Below are 19,261 nucleotides of genomic sequence, written 5' to 3'. Positions count from 1 at the left end.
GAAGGAAGAGCTGCCAACGCTCTCCAGTACAGGTAGGATCGCCCCAACCCACACCCACAAGGCTCTAACTGCAAGCAGGACGGTTACATGATCAGGGTAGGACAGCAGTGACTACTCCATCAGGACGATGGGACAGGGACAGCCTCGGTGAGTCCTGGTAGACCCTCGGGCACAGAGGCAGGGTCTGCCTGTGGTCACAGAGGGATGCTGCTCCGTGTGTTCTGTCTGTTATTAAAGCCAGACACACACAACAATTGGATGAGCCCACGGCACAATCCTGGCCTCTCTCCCATTGAGAAGTCAGGTGGAAGGAAGTTCCAGCGCTCTCCAGGACAGGTAAGATCTCCCCAACCCACACCCACCAGGCACTAACAGCAAGCAGGAAGGTGACACGCTCAGGCCAGGAGGGCAGTGACCGCTCCATGAGGACAATGGGACAGGGACAGCTTTGGTGAGTTGCTAGAGACCCTCTGGCACAGAGGCAGGGGCTGCCCATGTTAACAGAGGGATGCTGCTCTGTCTCGTGGTGCTTCTCTTTCAGCCAGAAATGCACAGCGATGGAACCAGACAACGGTATAATCCTGGCCGCTCTCCCCTTGAGAAGTCAGCTGTAAGGAAGAGCTCCCAACGCTCTCCATGACAGGTAAGAATGCCCCAACCCACACCCGCCAGGTTCCATTAGCAAGCAGGACAGTGACATGATCGGGGTAGGACGGGAGTGACCGCTCCATCAGGATGACGGAAAATTGACAGCTTCAGTGAGTAGCTGGAGACCCTCGGGCAGAGAGGCAGGGGATGTCCATACTCGCAGAGAGATGCTGCTCCATTTGGTGCTTCTATTTTACAGCCAGAATCACACAGCGATGACAACAAACCGCAGCACACTCCTGGCCACTCTCCCCTTGAGAAATCAGCTGGAATCAGAGCTGCCAACGCTCTCCATGACAGGTAAGATTGCCCCAACCCACACCCACCACTGTCCACAGGAAGCAGGAAGGTGACACAATCAGGCTAGGACGGGAGTGAGCGCTCCATGAGGACGACAGGACACGGACAGTCTCGATGAGTAGCTGGAGACCCTCAGGCACAGAGGCAGGGGCTGCCCATGTTCACAGACAGATGCTGCTCTGTCTCTTGGTGCTTCTGTTTCAGCCTGAAATGCACAGCGATGGAACCAGACCACGGCACAATTCTGGCCGCTCTCCCCTTGAGAAGACAGCTGTAAGGAAGAGCTGCCAACACTCTCCAGGACAGGTAAGATTGCCCCAATCCACACCCACCAGATTCTAACAGCAAGGAGGACGGTGACATGATCGGGGTAGGATGGGAGTGGTCGCTGCATGAGGATGACCGAACAATGACAGCCTTGGTGAGTCACTGGAGACCCTCGGGCACAGAAGTAGGGGCTGCCCGTGCTCACAGAGGGATGCTGTTCCGTTTGGTGCTTCTCCTTTTGCAGCCAGATTCACACAGCGATGGGAGCAAACCACAGCACACTGCTGGCCACTCTCCCCTTGAGAACTCAGCTGGAAGGAAGAACTTCCAATGCTCTTCAGGAGAGGTAAGATCCCCCCAAACCACACTCACCAAGGTCCACAGCAAACAGGAATATGATTCGATTGGTCCAGGATGGCAGTGAGCACTCCAACAGGATGATGGGAGGTGGTCAGACTTGGTGAGATGCTCAAGAAGCTCAGGCACAGAGGCAGGGTCATCCTGTGGTCACACAGGGGTGCTGCTCCGTTTGCTCTGTCTGTTATTAAAACCAGACACACACAGCGATGGGATGAGCCCACGGCACAATCCTGGCCTCTCTCCCCTTGAGAAGACTTCTGGGTGGAAGAGCTGCCAACGCTCTCCAGGACAGGTAAGATTGCCCCAACCCACACCCACCAGGCTCTAACTGCAAGCAGGATGGTGACACGATTGGGTCAGGATGGGAGTGACCGCTGCATGAGGATGACGGGACACGGACAGCCTCGGTGAGTCGCTGGAGACCCTTGGGCACTCAGGCAAGCGCTGCCCATGGTTACAGGGGGATGCTGCTCTGTTTGGTGCTTTTCCTTTTTCAGCCAGAAACGGCACAATCCTGGCCTCTCTGCCCTCAAGCACTCAGCTGCATGGAAGAGCTGCCAATTCTCTCCAGGACAGGTAAGATCTCCCCAACCCACACCCACCAGCCTCTATCAGCAAGCAGGATGGTGACACGCTCGGGCCAGGAGGGCAGTGAGTGCTCCATGAGGATGATGGGACAAGGACGGCCTTGGTGAGTTGCTGGAGACCCTCGGGCACAGTGACTGGGGCTGCCCGTGTTGACAGAGGGATGCTGCTCCATTTGGTGCTTCTTTCAGCCAGAATCACACGGCGATTGGACCAGACCACAGCACAATCCTGGCTGCTCTCACCTTAAGAAGTCAGTTGGAATAAGAGCTGCCAATGCTCTCTAGGACAGGTAAGTTTGCCACAACCCATACCCACCACTGTCCACAGTAAGTAGGAAGGTGACACGATCAGGCCAGGACGGGAGTGACCGCTCCATGAGGACGACGGGACATGGACAGCCTCAGTGATTTGCTAGATACACGTGAGCAGAAAGGCAGGGGGTGCCCATTGTAATACACCATAAATGTTTGTTCATTGTCTTTTAGATTATAAAAACAAGGAGTTCTGTTTGAGGAGGGGGAGTTGCGAAAGCTCCCTGCTGAAGTAAGAAGCTGTATAATGCTTGGCTAGACACTATGAAAATTCTTTTGCTCAATGTAACAAAAAAATAGAACCCCCTCCCCTTCTCTCTTTCTGCATCTCAGTTGCCTCTTTTGTTCAAAGACACTGTTGTAACCATCATGTAACCATCTCCTGATAAGTTGTTAAACTAGTGTCTCAACATCCTGCCTTCCTGTCTCATGCTGGGCCAACATGACCAAATAAAAAAAGAAGTTGAACCACAACGCTGAGGAAGACTACGGCCTTCATTTTCACGACCACCAGAGGGACAGAGATGACCCCCTAGCAACAGTGCACGCAGTCGCAGAACATACCAAGATGTGCTGCGTAATCCCGGAATAACCAAGATATAAAAAGGGACCCTGGCGGGGGTGAGGTGCGCGCCATTGTCAGAGCCGAGAATCCCCAGCCGCCCAAGGCTGTTTTGCTTGCTGTTGCTTACTCAATAAATTCCTTTCTATGATTAATACAATGCTCTCTGAAAATTAATTAAGGGGGCAACTTAACTGGGCAACTAAGAGCCCCAGCCCTGGGGTTGCTGGGGAGGCCCAGAGGCACCTTTGTCCCAGCAGCTGTGGTGCCTTGTGAGAGGCTGCAGCTGTGGTGGCCATGCCCAGAGCCCTGCAGCAGCCTGTGGTGGGCACTGCCCTGGGGCCAGCCCAGCCTGGGTTGTTGGGCTGGGATGGGCAGGACTGGGCTGCACTGGGCTGCGGAGAGGGCATCGAAATAGGGAGAGGTGGGCAGGTGCTGGGCTAGGCTGGGCAGTGCCTGGCACAGGGCAACAGCAGCATCAGGGAGCGGTGGCAGCATTTAGGGGAGCGCTCCCAGCAGGGCTTGGTGCTGCAGAGCCAGGGCTTGCATGAAGGGAGCCCAAAGCTGCAGGGGCAGGGGAGAGGAGGCCGTTCTGGGCCCTTGCTGGCCTGGGCAGAGCAGGAAGAGGGCCCAGGGCCCTCACTCGTCCCCTCACCGCAGCCTGCCAGGACCTGCAAGGCAGTCATGGAGAGTCCAGGGTCAGGCTCTGCAGTGTGGTCACACGCCCTGCGTGCCCTCCTCCTGCCATGCTCCATGCGGTAGCTGTAGCAGAGGGGACCCCCAGACAGCCCTTTCATGGGACAGTGACAACCACATCACCCCAGCCCTCTCCAGTGTCCTCTTTGTGGCTCTCTGATGCACAATAAGACCTCCCATTGTGTGCCGGCCAGCACATCTGCTGAGGGCCAGTGCGGCTGCTGCAGGGGCAGGGAACTCAGCATGGCCCCTGCAGCCCCCTGCCCTGGGCCTGCCTCTCCCCTTGGCCTCAGCCCCGGCCTTGTCTCTGCTGGCAGAAGCACTCTTGGCATGTGCTCCCTGGACTCCCCTCGCCTCCACAGAGCTGCTGTCCACTGAGGCTGCTGCCACAAACGTGTCCTCACAAGCAGCACCACCCCTTGGGCTGCTTCTCCTGGCCTCCCCCACCCCACTGCCTGGACTCCTTGTCTCTGCTGTGTCCCCTCTTTGTCACCCAAATATGTCCCTTGGCTGACAGCTCCCTCTACCTTGACCCACAGGATGGTAAAGATGGGGTGGGACATATTACCATGATGTGAGGAAGTATTTTTGTAATCTGCATTGGTGATGGCACAAAAAGACACTTCCTTCACCAGTGATCTACATCCTTCTTCAGGAGAATTCTCAGGATCTCTATTCATCACAGGAGAAGAAATACTGATGGTCACCAGCACTTGCATTTCATTGCTTTCTCCATCATGGCGTACTCCCTCATCTTCCAGGCACTTCCACCCCTCTTGAATAAACTATCCATATTGAATGTCCCCTTTCCAGATGCCTGTCATGACCTATGCACTTCCCATGGTTCTCCTGCTTCTTCCTCCCCTTACTCTTTGATCATTCAGATTTCTCTCACTGACCCAGTTTCTGCTTTGAGCTTCATTGAGTTCAAGCTTGCCCATCGATTAGCAGTCTGTCTAATTGTTTCTGTAGCAAGCTCCTCATCATTTATCATTGAATTAAAATCTTATGGAATAATAGTAATCTTAATACCTATACTTTCCTATTAATTAGTATAAAACACTAAATTTACTTAATTTTAAAACCAGTGAGGTAAGCCTGACTGGAGACATACAAGATGAGGAGCTTGCTTTGCTGTTTGGAAAATTGCTGCATGTTTTCCTGTTGATTGTTTTAAAATAAGGAAAAACCCTTCTGTGCCTGTGTGCAGCCAGGTCTCTAAGGAAAGCAGGTGGGAGCTGGTGCAAGGGGGCTGTAACATCCAGCTGCAGACTTCAGTGCAGATGTCTGGTGTAAGGGAAAGGGATGCAAGAGCCAGGTGGGCAGTGAGAGAAGTGTCAGGGTTGGGGTTGTGAGGAGCAAGGTTGTCTATGCACTGTCAAACCTCAAGTGTCTGCTTTTCCACCTTTTTTTCACAGGAGAAGCCCTGGATTAATATAAATTGAAGAAAGGTGCTCAAAACTGAAATGCAACAAAAATCATCCTTTAAAATTAGAAGAGATGTTTATTAGGTGTTTTTTGAAATCTTCCTCCTTAACTACACCATGAAATCTCTCCAATTAGTTCTCCAAGTCTTGAAGACTTGAATAACACTATGGAAGACATATGTTTGCTTAGGAATTTCTGCACTGTAATGAGTTCCATGGTGGATTTTGGTGCTCAGTCTGTGAAACTCAAGTACTGAGAGGAGAATGATGCAATTGCTTGAGCAAGTAAAGTCAGAAGGAAAAGTTGAAGTGACTTGGAGTATTAATGGGTCCCACTGAGGGCCGTTACCAAAAGATTCTCCTCAGGGACTCATTAGGGCAGATAATTGGAGGCCATGATTACAGATAGGCAAAGCACTGTGCTGAGAAAAGTCTGGGTTTGTTGTGCTGAAGTAAAAGGGCCAGGTCCTGACTCCAGCCACTAGAAGGGAATGTCCTGCACTCCCATGTCTGGCTCTGGGCTCTTGTTTGGGGTCTGTGGGGTGTGGTGGGCAGTGTGATGCCTCAAGAAGAACAATGGTATGACACCTCCCTGCCTCTGCACAGGGTCTAAGAAAGCAATGAGACCCTTGCAATGACTGTATCTCATCTCCTCAGAAGCTCTATCCAAGGGGACAAAAATATCAGGGCTGCTGGGGCCTTCTCTTCTTGCCAGCACCCACCTCTTTGTCCTCTCCAGACTTTCCTATGCTGCCCCACACTTTGCCCTATTTCCTTCAAATCTGCAGACACCCATCTCTGTTCTTCACCTTGCTTTCATCCTGGCATTTCCGTGGTTTCACCAATGTCTCATCAACCCTCACCAGCTGTTCCTTCAAACACAAAGCCATGGTCTGATCAAAGACACTCTTTGGGTGACCTCTAGCACCACAGCACAACTCTTTGAGGGACATTTTGTCTTCTTCATGGCCAGTGCCAACCTTCCAAGGTGCACTTTCTGGCAGGTTTTTCTCTCCTGCTCTTTCCTACTACCAAAGAAAGCTCCATCAGGGTGGAAACCACTCCTGAAGTAGGCATCGCAACCTGTCATCCTTCTTGCAGTCTGTCAACTAACCAGACAGAAGTCACCTCACCAGGATCTTCCAAGCCATGGTCCAGCTGCTGACCTTACAGACTTTTCTGCAGACACACCCAAGCCTTGTGCCTGCTGCTGTCCAGTCATGGACTCAAGCAGAAGAGACAGGACAACCCATATCTGAGCCTTTTTCTGTCTGGGTCCTCCTGGGAATGTAGGCAGAGGGGATCCCACAGTCAGCATGCCAACCCAGTGTCTTCTGCTGGTCTACCAGGACCACTGGCAGATGTCAGCTGAAAACTAGAGTTCCCGAGTATAAGTGTGACCTGTCAGCTGCTTCAGACAGAAGTGACCTCACAGTCCCTTTCTGTGACACGTTGCTGCTGCTGCCCTATCAACTGCAGAGACAGAAGTGACCTCACAGTCCCTTTCACAGGCCAATTCCTCCTGCTATTTTGGGAGATCCTGAGATAGAGCTGAGCTCATCAGAGCATTCCCACCCATCTCCTCCTTGTGGCCTACAAGCTGATCAAATCCATGGCCCCTCACATTCATCTTTGAATGCCATGTGACTGCACAGCAATCTCACGGTTCCTGACCTGACCCAAGGGAACAAGAACCTATGTTTAGGGTTAGGAAAAGGGTTAAAGGTGAGCAGGTTAATGCACAGGAAGACAGGCTTTGGATGATACTTATTCATTTATGGCATTAGGGACTATGGCAAACCTTTCTGGTTGAGAGATTAAGCAGATGTTTAGTGGGAGGGTTTGGTGTTCTGCTTGTGGTGTCAGGTCTGTGGTTAGGGTATGGGCAAGCTCTTTGAGGGTTTTGTTTAGATCTGCAAGAAGACTAGGGATAAATAGAGCATTTCAATGGTATTGTTAAGGGCAGGGATGAGGATGAGCAAGAGAGGAAAGGTAATGGAAAGGGGTTATGGACTAATTTTGGCTTCAAGGGATATCATGGTCAAAAATTAGAGTGGTGGATTACTGTCAGGGTGTGGAGTGGCATTTAGATTTAGGTATTAATGTAAGAGGTTAAAATAGGGTAAGGGCCTCACATGACTGCTTCAAGTCAGCTTTATGGTGGGATCAACATTACCTGAATATTCTTACCTCTTCAAAATAGTTAGCTTCTGCTATCCAAGCTCCTCTTTCCTCCCCCAGATCTCACATCTCTCCTGGCCAGGCTCCTCTTGCCTTCGTTCTAAAGAAGTTTTTGCCAATATCCAACCTAAACCTCCTCTGGCACAACTTTAGCCTATTCCCCCTTGTCCTATAAAAGGGCACGTTGGAGAATAGACCAATGCCCACCTCGCTACAGGAGGATGAGGGGTGGGATGCCTCAGGTGGATCCCATCCAGCCCTACTGACTTGTGTACATCTAAGTGCTGTAGCAGGTCTCCAACCATGTCCTCATGGATTATGAGGCCCACATTCTGCTCCCCATCCCCTTCCACCAGATAAGGGGGATGGGTACCTGCAGAACAACTGGTCTTGCCGCTAAAGACTGAGGCAAAGAAGGCATTAAGCAACTCAGCCTTTTCCTCATCTCTTGTCACTAAGTTTCCCCCCACATCCAGTAAAGGATCGAGATTCTCCTTAGTCCTCCTTTTTGTGTTTCTGTATTTATAAAAACATTTTCTGTTATCTTTAACAACAGCAGTGAGAGTGAGCTCCAGATGAGCTTTGGCCTTTCTAATTTTGTCCCTGGAGATCCTCACAAGGTCCTTATAGTCCTCCTGAGTGGCCTGCCCTCTTTTCCAAAGGTCCTAAACCCTCTTTTTCTTCCTAAGCTCTAGCCACAACTTTCTGTTCAGCCAAGCCAGTCTTCTTCCATGCTGGCTCATCTTTGGGTACGTGGGTGTCCTGGTTTCAGTTAGAACAGAATTTTCTTCCTAGTAGCTGGTGGAATGCTGTGTTTTGGCTTAGGATGAGAAGAGTGCTGATAACACCCCGATGTTTTAATTGTTGCAGAGCAGTGCTTACACCAAGCCAAGGACATCTCAGCCTTTTGCTCTGTCTTGCCAACGGGCAGGCTGGGGGTGCAGTAAGAGCTGGGAGGGGACAGACCCAGGACAGGTGACCCAAACTAGCCAAAGGGGTATTCCATACTATCTGATGTCATGCTAAACAATATATAGGGGTGGCTAGCTGGGTGGAGGGGGCAGGACTACTCGGGGTTAGGCTGAGCATCAGTCAGCGGGTGGTGAGCAATTGCATTGTGCATCACTTGTTTGTACATATTATTAGTAGTAGTGCTATTATCACCATTGTATTATTATTATTATTATTATTATTATTATTATTATTATTATTATTATTATTATTATTATTATTATTATTATTGTCATTATTTTCCTGTCTTATTGAACTGTCTTTATTTCAACTCACGGGCTTCACTTTCCATTTCTCTCCCCCGTCCCAGAGAGGGAGGGGTAGGGTGAGCGAACGGCTGCGTGGTGTTTAGCTGCTGGCTGGGTTAAACCATGACAGTGGGGATGGACAGACTGCTCCTGAGCCTTGAAGATTTCCTTCTTGAAGAGTGCTCATCCTTTCTGGACTCCTCTGTCCTTCAGAACTGCCTCCCAAGGCACTCTGCCAACCAGTGTCCTGACCAGCTCAAAGTCTGCTTGTAGAATGCCTCATCTGTCTCCTCATCCTGGTTTGGCGGTCAATAAGATATCCCCACCACGATGCCTGCCTTGTTGGCCTTCCCTCTGACCCTAACCCATAGGGACTCAATATTATCATTCCCAGATTCGAGTTCTGCAATGTCAAAACACTCCCTAATATAGAGCCACACCACCACCCCTTCTGTTCTGTCTGTCTCTTCTGAAGAGCCCATAACCAGTCATTGCAGCACTCCAGTCATGGGAGTGGTCCCACCACGTTCCAGTGATGGCAACCAGGTCACAGCATGCCTTTTATTTCTTTTATTTCTTTGCTATTGAGCAATGGCTACAGTTATATTATATTGTACATGCAATAGTAAAATCTCTGTTTATGGCCCAGAGGAATTTGGCACTTCAAATGTCACTCAGATGTCACTCTGCCATCTCCAATATCACCTGGTGTCTGCCTCTGAACAGCTCCCTTTTGGCCTCTGTCTCCATTCAGTGTGCTGGGAGCTGAGACAAGCAGCTTACATAGAGCTGCCTGGTTTGTGCCCACCAGAACCAAGGAAGAGGAATCCCAACTCCAGTGGGATTCTGTGAGGCACGGGGAGGCAGCTAAGCCCCTTTCTAGGGGAATGACACAAAGGATGACACAAAGCCTTTTCCACATGCCTCCCTCACCTGGCTGTGGTCTCCCTGTTTCTCAGCACTGCCTTTTTTGCCTACCTGAAGCCCCCGTCTATGTCCTCTTCCTCCCTTAATCTTTTGCTGACAGTTCTGGACTCGGTGGTGCCTCCAGCAGTGAACCCCCTCATCTACAGCATGAGGAATCGGGAGCTCAAGGATGTAGTATGGAAAGTGATGACTGGAGATTTTTCAGAAGGAATAAACTGTCTGTGTTCTTAATGTTAACTGTATACATACCCAGAAATCTTTCTATTTGTTTATTTTTTTTTTCCTTTTTTACTTTGCTTTACTTCTCATAGTGTTCCCCACAAAGAAATACCATTGTTCATACCTTCCTACACTGTATGTATCTGTCTCATGTGACTCCAAGTTTTTGTATAAATGGTGGGTCAGGCTTTCTGAGTATTTTAACAAAAGAAAGGACCATGCATTGAATTACTTGCCTGATACCCTTCCTTGTAGACCTGTGGTGGAGCTTCAGGGGCACGTGGCAGATAGCAGAGGTGGAGGGGAATAGGGTCCTGCCACAGCAGCATTGCCAGGGTGCAGCATTGCCAGGCTGAACCTGTGATTGTTCCCTGTTCTTGGACAGCACCCACAGAGATGGTGAATTCACCTGCCTCTCTACACAGTGGATGAGAGGGATGATGGCAGACAGGCTTCTTTCAGGAGGAAAGAGGGAGCTGCCAGGAGAGCCCAAGCACTCGGCAGGGACAGTGTGTGCCAGGGAGTCAATAGCATGTGGAGCCCATAGAGCACGGGCACATCCCAGGTGGAGCCACCCTGAGGTGATAAATCTGGGTGGGAGCAGGAAAAGCAGAGCTCTGCAACTCCAGGGAACACAGCAGGCATAGGGAAAGCTCTCTGTTGAATTGGTTGTTATACCTCTGGTGAAATTTCATAGATTGAATACAGTGAATCACCCCAAAACGTATCCTGACATTGGAAGTGAGTTGGACTCGATGATCCTTGTGGGTCCCTTCCAGCTCAGAATATTCCATGAGTCTCTGACTCTCAAGAAGGCCGGCTATCTGTGCCAGCTATCCATGGCCAAGGAACCACTTGTGTGGGAGGCACTCAGTGCCAGTGCCCCCCACCAGCTGGCTCTGCCTCCCCAGCCTGGCTAGCACGGCCCTGCAGAGTGCCCCCATGGCCCTGTGCACCACAGCCCCCTTGCTCTGCAGAGCAGCACCACCAGCTGGGGGCTGTGGGCAGCATGGGCAGGGGCTGCAGGAATAGCTGCTCTGGCCATAGTCTGCAAACTTACTGAGGGTACACTCAATCCCATCATCTCGGTCATTAAGAAACGTATTAAACAAGATAGGCCCCAGTACCAACCTCTGGGCGATGCCTCTTGTAAAGGGACACCAACTGGACTTAACTCAATTAACCACAACCCGCTGGGCATGGCCCTCCAGCCAGTTCTTCACCCAGAGAAGACTATACACAGCCATGAGAGATGACCCAAAGGGATTAAATAGATGCTCCAGTAGGTGTTCCAGCCCACCATCCCACTACCAAAAGCACCTCCCAGCCTGCAGCAGAGGAGCCTGCTGGGGAAGACCTGGAGGGCTGTGGGGACCCACCAGCAGGAGCTGGTGCCAAGTCCTGCCCAAGGGTCCAAGACATCTCCCTGTTCACCTCTTTTACCTGATCTTTCCCTGCCTGTGGGTGCTGGGAAGACATCCTTGGGCTTCATGGGGGCCCAAGGCAGCAGAAGGTGGGCACTGCAAGGGAGTGTCTCATGGGGCTTCCCAGAGATCCACTTTGCATGGAAACTGCCTGTGGCAGGCAGGACAGAAATGTCTCTGTCAGTAGGAATAGTGTCCAGAGACCAGGGGCTCTGTCAGCCCCAAAGCCAGACCCTGATCCTGCTGGCTCTAAGATGTGTCCCTTCCCAGCCATTGCATCTTTGAGCTCCTCTCCACTCCATCAGCCTCAGGGAGACACCCTGACACCTGGGCAGGGAAGCACTGGACCTGGGGCAAAGCCCCCAGAGGGTTTTAATATGAACAAATACCAACACACAGCATAAAAACAGGGGAATACCAAGAAGGCAAATACCCATGTGCATCTGCTGACTGCTGGAAAAGGGAGACCAGACAATTCCCTGGCACTCACGGCTCTCCCAGTGGCACTGAGCTCTCCTCCCTCCCAGCTGCACCCAGCTGCTCAGCAGGGCTGGGCTCTGCTGGCCTGGGGCTCTGGAACTCTTGTGCATGGGGCTCTGGTGTCACATCCTGGGTGTCCTCATGGGGACATGCCAGAGACACCTCTTCAACATCGTCATAGCCCGTGCTCCCCAGGAAAGGTGACGAGGTGTCTCCCTCAGCTCCAGGGACCCCAGCACTTCTCCGGGAGCGCAGGCTTCCCCCTGTAAGCATCAAGGCAGGCTGTTGTGGTTGGGCCTGTGGGGTGCCCCTCAGAGTTGTTTATCAGCTTCCTCGTCTTTACCAGACTGAGACATTCAGCCCATTCTCCAGCCCCCACAAAATGTCCCAGGACAGGTTCTCCATGGAAGGTCAGGCTTTCAATATGGCATGGATTCTCCTAGGCCTGGGGTTGGCACCTAGGAAGTGGCAGTGCTGCATTGCCCTCTCACCTGTGACTGCATGCCTCAGCCCATCTCCTTCCTCTGGTGTCCTGGGCACTTCCCAGTCCCCCTGCCCAGGGACAGGATCCTCCCCAGGGTCAGAAACCTCTCCAGCATCATCATAGCCATCCGCTGGGTCACCTCTAGGCAGGACAGGGACATCTGAAAGGAGAGGGAAGGTGGTGGCAATGAGAAGAGATGTCCTGCAGAGCAGAGGATGGGAGGGTGTGTGGGGACACAGGGCTGACATGCTGCTGGTGTCAGGGTCACAGCAGAGCCTTCATGCTTCCAGCTCTGATGATAAGACTCGGTGGCACTGCTGTCTGTCTGGTCTGTCTTCAGAGAGGAGACATGAAGCCCTTCCTACCCCCCACTCCTCTTATCCCTGGGTGTGGCCCCAGACCATCCTCCTCCTCATGTGCCTGGGGTAGGGCTGCATCTGGGTCAGGGACCCCTCTGAAAAGGAGGCTGCAGAGAGCTGCAGTGGGTGCTGTGGGATGAGCCCTGCTGCCCTGACTGGTGGTCAGCACTGCTGGGGATGGGCACCCACAGAGCTGGGGGTGCATGGGGAGGAGACCAGTTCCTTGGAAAGAGACAATTCTCAGAGGGACTCCAACAGCTGCCCTGGGAAAGCCCTTCATTTAGTCCTTGATTCAGGGACAAGCAAAGAGGGGCTATCCGCTCTGGGATGGGCAGAGCTGGTGGGGAAGAAGCTCCTCTTTGGGGCTCAGCACCTGGATGCTCTCCCAAAATCCCCACAGCCCAGCGATTTTGGGGACCATGGGCAGGAGCTGCAGGACACAGCCCTGGTCTGGGGCAGGGAGAAAGGGCCCCGCAGATGTGCCTCCACAGGGACCTGCACCCACCTGAGAGACTGAACCTCGGCTGCTTCTCCCACGCCAGGCTGTAAGCGATCTCCTCGTACACGGCCTCAGCGAAGGGCTCCCCAGCTCTCCCGGAGCCTGGGGACAGAGGCAGGGCAGGTCTGGGAATGGGCAGAGAGGACCCCACTGGGCTCCCTCAGCCCCATTCCCTAGGCCAGCACAGGGCTGTCCCCACAGCACAGCCCCACTGTGTTGTGTTGGCACTGCAACCACATCCCCAGGGAGGGCAGCATCCCCATGGAGATGGTCTGGGGCAGCCTCACACCATCCCTTTGGAGACAGCCCTTGTGCCCCTTTGGTCCCTGGGTCACATCCCACTGCAGACCCTACACCAGTTCCCTCATTCCTCCTCCCCATGGAGCTGCTCCATCTCTGCCCCACACATCAATAGCACAGCCCGTGCCCTGTTGGGAGGTGGCTGACACCACGGTGATGGACTCCACTGCCCCATGCTCCTCCTGCCAGTGCTGCCCAGAGCACTGCCAGCAGTGCATCCTCCCCTTCTCACCCAGCCCAGCTCTCACATTTCTCTTCTCACCCCAGAACTGATGCCTCAGGCTCTGGACTCTCTCCACCCCTTGATGTTGGTGCCCCATGGTCTGTCAGTCAGTGGGGCAGCACATGGGGCAGGAGGCAGCACACGGCTCTGTTTCTGTGCCCCAGAACACCAACACCCCCAGCACCCCCAGCCCTGCCAGGAGGCATCTCCCCCCCAGGACCACTGGGGAAGGACCCACCTCTGCGCCGAGCCCTGGCGCTTCGCACCTGCCCAGCCAGGAGGGCCAGGAGCAGGCAGAGGAGGGCCCCCAGGATGATGCAGATGACAACAGGCACCGAGATTCTATCGCTGCTGGTGGTCGGACGGCCCCGTGGGGGATCTGCATGGGCAGAAACATGGCAGGGGCAGCATCAGACAAGGGAGAGGCTGGGGGCAGGACATGCCACTCCTGACCACACAAGGCAGCAGGGGTTGGGGGGGGAGATAGGGCTGGGTGATGGGGCAGCTCCCACCCTGCTGGGTCCATCACAGACTTCTCCCAGCTGCTTCGGCTTTCTGGGAGTCTCACAGCCCAGCAAGGAGCCCCTTCCCCTGGCTGTGGGTCACAGCGTGGACATGGACAGCCCCAGCCCTGGGGAAGGACAGCTTACCTGCTTGCAAGGGGGGTGTTGCTGTCCTGGGTGCAGCTGCAGGGGAGCAGAAGGAGAGCTGGGCTGAGAGGCTGGGGCTGTGGCACCAGGCAGCCTCCCTGGTAAATGACCCCAGCATGTGCCCCCTGAATTGTCCCTCCTGTGGGGCTGGGCAGGGTGGCAAGGACAGGGCCCAGCACCACTGCTCTGGGCTGCTCACAGGACAGTGCAGGCAGCCCAGGGGATGTGCTGGCACATCCAGCCCCACTGAGGCTGCTCCCCACCCAACACCAGTCCCCCACCCTGCAGGAACACCCTTGCTCAGGCCAGCAGCGGGGCCATGCCAGGATCCAGAAGAGCAGAAGCCCAAGACAGCTCCTTGCCAAGCCCCCAGCCATGTCTCCCAGCCCCACTGCTCACCTGAGCAATGCACAGCCGCATCTGCCTTATGCTGGCAGGCACTGCTGTTCCCTGGCTGGGCCCAGCAGTCCTGCAGAGACAGCTCCGTCCCCCTGCACTCCATCAGCCACATGGGGCCCGTCCCCTCTCCAGCAGCAGCCTGGCCCAGGGCATAAACCGCGGGGCCACAGCCCAGCTGCCTGCACGCCACCTCGGCATCCCGCATGTCCCAGGCATTGTCACACAGTGTCCCCCAGGTGCCGCGGTGCCAGATCTCCACTCTGCCCGAGCAGCCGTCCTTGCCTCCCACGGTACGGATCTTCTCCCTGTCTGGGGAGGCAGCGGTGTCCCATGGCACCAGGACAGCTGGGACAGCCCTGCCAGGTGAGGGGGGCATGTGCAGGGGCAGCTCCCTACCTGTGCAGCTGGTGGAGTTGGGGCATGCAGCCACCTGCGGCCTTTCTGTCCATGTCCCAAAGGAAAGAGAAGTTGGGCTGAAAAGGGCTGCTCTGGGGGTCATGCAGAAGAGAGCAGAGCTGACCTCTGCTCACACGTCCCCATGCTGCCTGGGTCAGGGCAGCAGCAGAACCCTGTTCACTCAGGGGACACACACGGCACTGCAGGGGGGAACCAAGTGCTCGGCCCCACAGGGTCCCTGGTTCACAGAGCAGCAGGAGGCTGTCCCAGGAGGGGGGACTCCTGAAAGCCCTGCATGGTCTCCTCTGAGACCTTGCCTGCAGTTGCCTCTGCATCCCCCAGGGAGCTGCTGGCAGCCCGGCTGTTTGCTGCTGGTGGACATGGGTGGCTCTGAGAGCTGAAGTCACCTTTGTGCCACCAGCAGCAACAGGGTCTAAAGCAGGAAGTCAAAGCCTCTCTGGGTTCCTTCTCTGCATTTCACCATGCCCAGTGGGCAACAGGACCTGGTGCCTTGATGGCTCAGATTTACCATTGCAGGTGATGTTGGCCTCTTCTCGGCGGTCAGTACACGACTGCGGATGCCAAGAAGCAGAGGGACACTGCCAGAAGGAGCTGTTGCTCTTCCCACACTCCACGCGATCCAGCCACGCGGTGCCAGACATCTTGGCAGAGTTTAAGATTATTTCCCGGTCCCCTTCATTCCCGCAGCCCAGCTCCTTGCACACCAGTGACACCGTCTCGGTGGTGATGGAGTTGGAGCAAACGCTGCCCCACGTCCCGTTGTAGAAAACCTGCAGGCGCCCGGAGCAGCCATCGCTGTTCTCCAGCCTCAGGGCCATGAACTCTGGAAGGAGGAGAGGCCCCAGGGACATCCTTGGATGTCAGTCACTGATGGCCTTGGCCCTACCTGGTTCTGCCCTCACCGAGCCTAATTGGCCCCAGCTCAAAGCCCCACTCCCAGCACAGACCTGAGCAGATGACTCCCGCGTCCTCCTTGTGCCTGCAGTCGTGCTGCCCCCAGGCCTCGGCAGGGCAGTCCCAGAGAGCAGCTTCGGCCCCGGAGCAGTTGACGCCATCCAGCCAGATCTGCCCGGAGCCCTCCCCAAACCGAGCAGAGCCGGCTGCCTCCAGGGCCCCTCCGCAGCCCAGCTGGCGGCAAACGACGGCGGCGTCGGCCAGGTCCCAGGCGTCGTCGCAGACGGTGCCCCAGCGCCCCTGGTAGTAGATCTCCACTCTCCCGGCACAGCGCCCGGCCCCGTCCGCCAGCCGGACCCGCCGGCTCCCTGCAGCGGGAAGAACCCCGGCTGTCAGGGGCTGGCTGCCTTCCCAGCCCCACACCTGGGGGATGTGCAGCACCACTCACCCCGGCACACGACCCCCACGTCCTCCATGATCCCTTCTGCCGGTGTGCTCTCAGGCAGGGAGGTGTTGCAGAGGCTCAGGTTAGCCTCGTGCCCTGCACACCGCACCCCACGCAGCCCCACAGGTCCTGGTCCTCGCTCGGCCCTCACGGGGGTGTAGGCTGCCTCTGCCTCTCCGCACTGCAGCTGCCGGCACACCACGCTGGCCTCCTGCATGTCCCACTGCTCATCCAGGACTCTGCCCCACGTCCCGTGCTGGAAGACCTCCACGCGCCCATCGCACCGGCTCCCTCCGCCCACCAGCCGCAGGGACTTGGGGCCTGGCGAGAGGAGAAATTCAGCCTGGCACTGCCGTGGGGTCCCCAGCTGTGGGTGGCCGTGTCACACACCAGGGGCAAATGGACTTTGCAGCACTGCCCAGCACTCACCTGAGCAAATGACAGCAGCAGCGTTCTCCTGAGAGCACGGCGAGGCCCCCAGGGCAGTCACCGGGCACTGCCCCAGGTGGGCTTCAGTCCCGTCACAGTGGAACGAGTCTCTCCAGACGGGGCCGGTTCCTCTCCCAAAATGCCCTCCTCCAGGAATGGACTCAGCAAAGCCACAGCCGAGGTGCCGACAGAGAACGTGGGCGTCCGAGAGGTCCCAGCGGGAGGCACAGATGGTGCCCCATGTCCCCAGCACGTCGACCTCAACCCTGCCCTCACACGCTTTGCTGCCGTTCACCAGCCTGAACCCTGTGTACACAAGGACAAAGGATGGTGAGAGAGGCCACATTTGTGCTCTTGCTCCCACAGGAGCTGCAGGAGTGGCCAAAGAGACAACGTGCCTTTCTCCTCCTGCAGCACTCTCATTTTAGGGCTGCAGACCACCACTTCACCCCACCTGTCCCCCACCCACCACAGCCCAGTGCCCACCCTGCCCCCACCACAACCCCAGTGGCCATCATCCCACTCTCCCACCCCAAGTCCTTACGTGTACAGGTGACATGAGTGCCATTGCTGTGGGTGCAGGGCTGGTCCCTGGTGGCCGCCGTGGGGCAGAAGGAGAGGACGGATTCATTCCCCACACACTGCAGCTCTCTGTCCCAGACAGGACCGGCCCCTTCTCCCAGCTGAGCTGCCCCATGGACAGACAGGGCTGTGCCACACTGCAGCTCCCTGCACACCACCTCGGCAGCTTTGGCACCAAAATGGGAGTGACAGACAGCTTTCCACTGGTCCCTGTCGTAGATCTCCAGACTTCCTGAGCAGGGGCTGTCCCCTCCGACCAGCCGCACAAATCCTGGAGCAACCAAGGAGACCTGTGAGTTCCTAGAGCCCTCTGGCACTTCCATGCCCACCTCCCACCTCATCTCTAAGGTGGCCACATGCAGAGCCCCACGGCCAGCCCAGCAGCTCTCAGTGGGTGCTGATGGCACAAAGAGGTCCAGGCTCCCCTGCTGATCCTCAGAAACCATTCCAGATTCAATGGTGCCCTCTCTCCAAGCCCCCAGCCACAAGCACTGCTCAGACAAACTGCTGCTGCCCAGAGCCCCTGGGCTGCCTGGCCCCAGACCAATCACTGCAGCACCCACAGCACGTGGGCCCAGGGAAATGGGCCCAGGCACTGGGGGCTGCTGTAGCTGGCTCTGCCCCACCAGGCTCAGGCGAGGTTGAGGAACCCCTTGGAATTGCCAGAGAAGCTGCCTGTTCCCTCGGGCTGCTAGGGCTCTTGGGAAGATGCTGTTACATGGGGCACATCTGGGGAGCAGGTAAACGGGGGTCCTCAGGTAGGGACAAAGTGTGGTGTGGACAGGCACGTGCCCAGCCACCAGTTGAGCAGAGGGCAGGAGAGCAGGCAGAGAGCAGCCCTGGGCTGACACGAGCTCCTGGTGTGAGGGCAGGCAGAGAGGAGAGCCAGGAGGTGCTGGCACAGCCCCTCGGGCACAGGGCAGGCAGGAGAGGCTGGGCAGTGTGTCAGCACTGCCTGGAGGGGCCATGTTCCTGTGGGCTGGCTTTCATGGGGTGACCCCGGGACAGGAACAAGGTGCTGCCTGCCACCCTGCTCCTCTGCCCAAGTCCAGTGCTCCTGCCCTCTGAGCAGCCCCTCTGCTTTGGCCAACGTTCTCTTGTCTGCTGGGGGTACAACCCAAAATTCTTGGGCCATTGCACGCCCTTCCCTGGGGCTGCTGGTGGCTGGGGAAGCTGCTCTAGATTCCCCTGGCATAGGGACCAGCCTGCCAGACAGGGCCTGGGTGAATGGAGGAGAAAGATGGGAACCAGGCAGCACAGTGGGGAAGGGTGGGGGCTTTCCTCTCCCAGCCCCAGGCACCTCCTCAGGGTTGGCTGCTCCAGCTTCAGGGCCAGGCTCAGTGTGCTCCCACTGGGCTTTCCCCAGGGACAAGGGACACCAGCAGTGACAGACCCAGCTCAGAGTGCAACTTGACACACAGAGCCATGTTCTGGTGTGCACTTGCTGCTTCCTGAGCTCACAGCCAGGTCCCTTAGACACTTAGACACTTCATCCCAGAGGTAGGGAAGAAGTTCAGTCCTTACCTGAGCATGTCACTCCAGCATCCCAGCTGTGATAGCAGTCTGTTTGACCCCATCCTGCGTGTGTGCAGTCAGACAGGTCAGACTCCATGCCATTACATTCAACATCAGCCATCCAAATGCGCCCAGATCCTGGCCCAAAGTGTGCATCCTCAAAAGCTTCGAGAGCAACCCCACAGCCCAGCTGCCTACAAACCACTGCAGCATCGGGCATGTCCCAGGAGTCATCACACACGGTCCCCCACTGGTCCTGGTGTTTCACCTCTACTCTTCCAGCACAGCGACTGCCGCCATCCGCCAGCCTCACCTCCGCAGCCCCTTCAAACACCAACACAGGAAGGGTCAGGAGAGTTTTGAGCTCCACATTACAGGTCTGTGAGGACTACCTCCCCAGGCAGACTCCCAGTTCC

General features: G+C 55.6%; 2 protein-coding genes across 2 annotated transcripts in view; one reads left to right on the top strand and one right to left on the bottom strand.

Moving 5' to 3' along the window:
* The window catches only part of LOC309891560 (antigen WC1.1-like), a gene marked incomplete at both ends in the record, with an annotated part of 315,844 nt that overhangs the window by 225,493 nt on the left and 71,090 nt on the right, over positions 1-19,261 (top strand). The window lies entirely within an intron of this gene.
* On the bottom strand, positions 12,156-17,653 carry LOC309891539 (scavenger receptor cysteine-rich type 1 protein M130-like; the record flags this gene model as incomplete). Its single annotated transcript, XM_082785899.1, has 9 exons — positions 12,156-12,334; positions 12,998-13,093; positions 13,753-13,893; positions 14,564-14,872; positions 15,489-15,803; positions 15,928-16,242; positions 16,323-16,640; positions 16,749-17,054; positions 17,467-17,653. 9 exons carry the CDS (start codon positions 17,651-17,653, stop codon positions 12,156-12,158), a joined length of 2,166 nt encoding a protein of 721 aa, XP_082642025.1.

This window comes from Aythya marila (assembly GCF_965140915.1).
Source record: "Aythya marila genome assembly, contig: HAP1_HAP1_SCAFFOLD_158, whole genome shotgun sequence".
Lineage (NCBI taxonomy): Eukaryota > Metazoa > Chordata > Aves > Anseriformes > Anatidae > Aythya > Aythya marila.
This window is presented reverse-complemented; position numbering and strand designations above follow the sequence as displayed.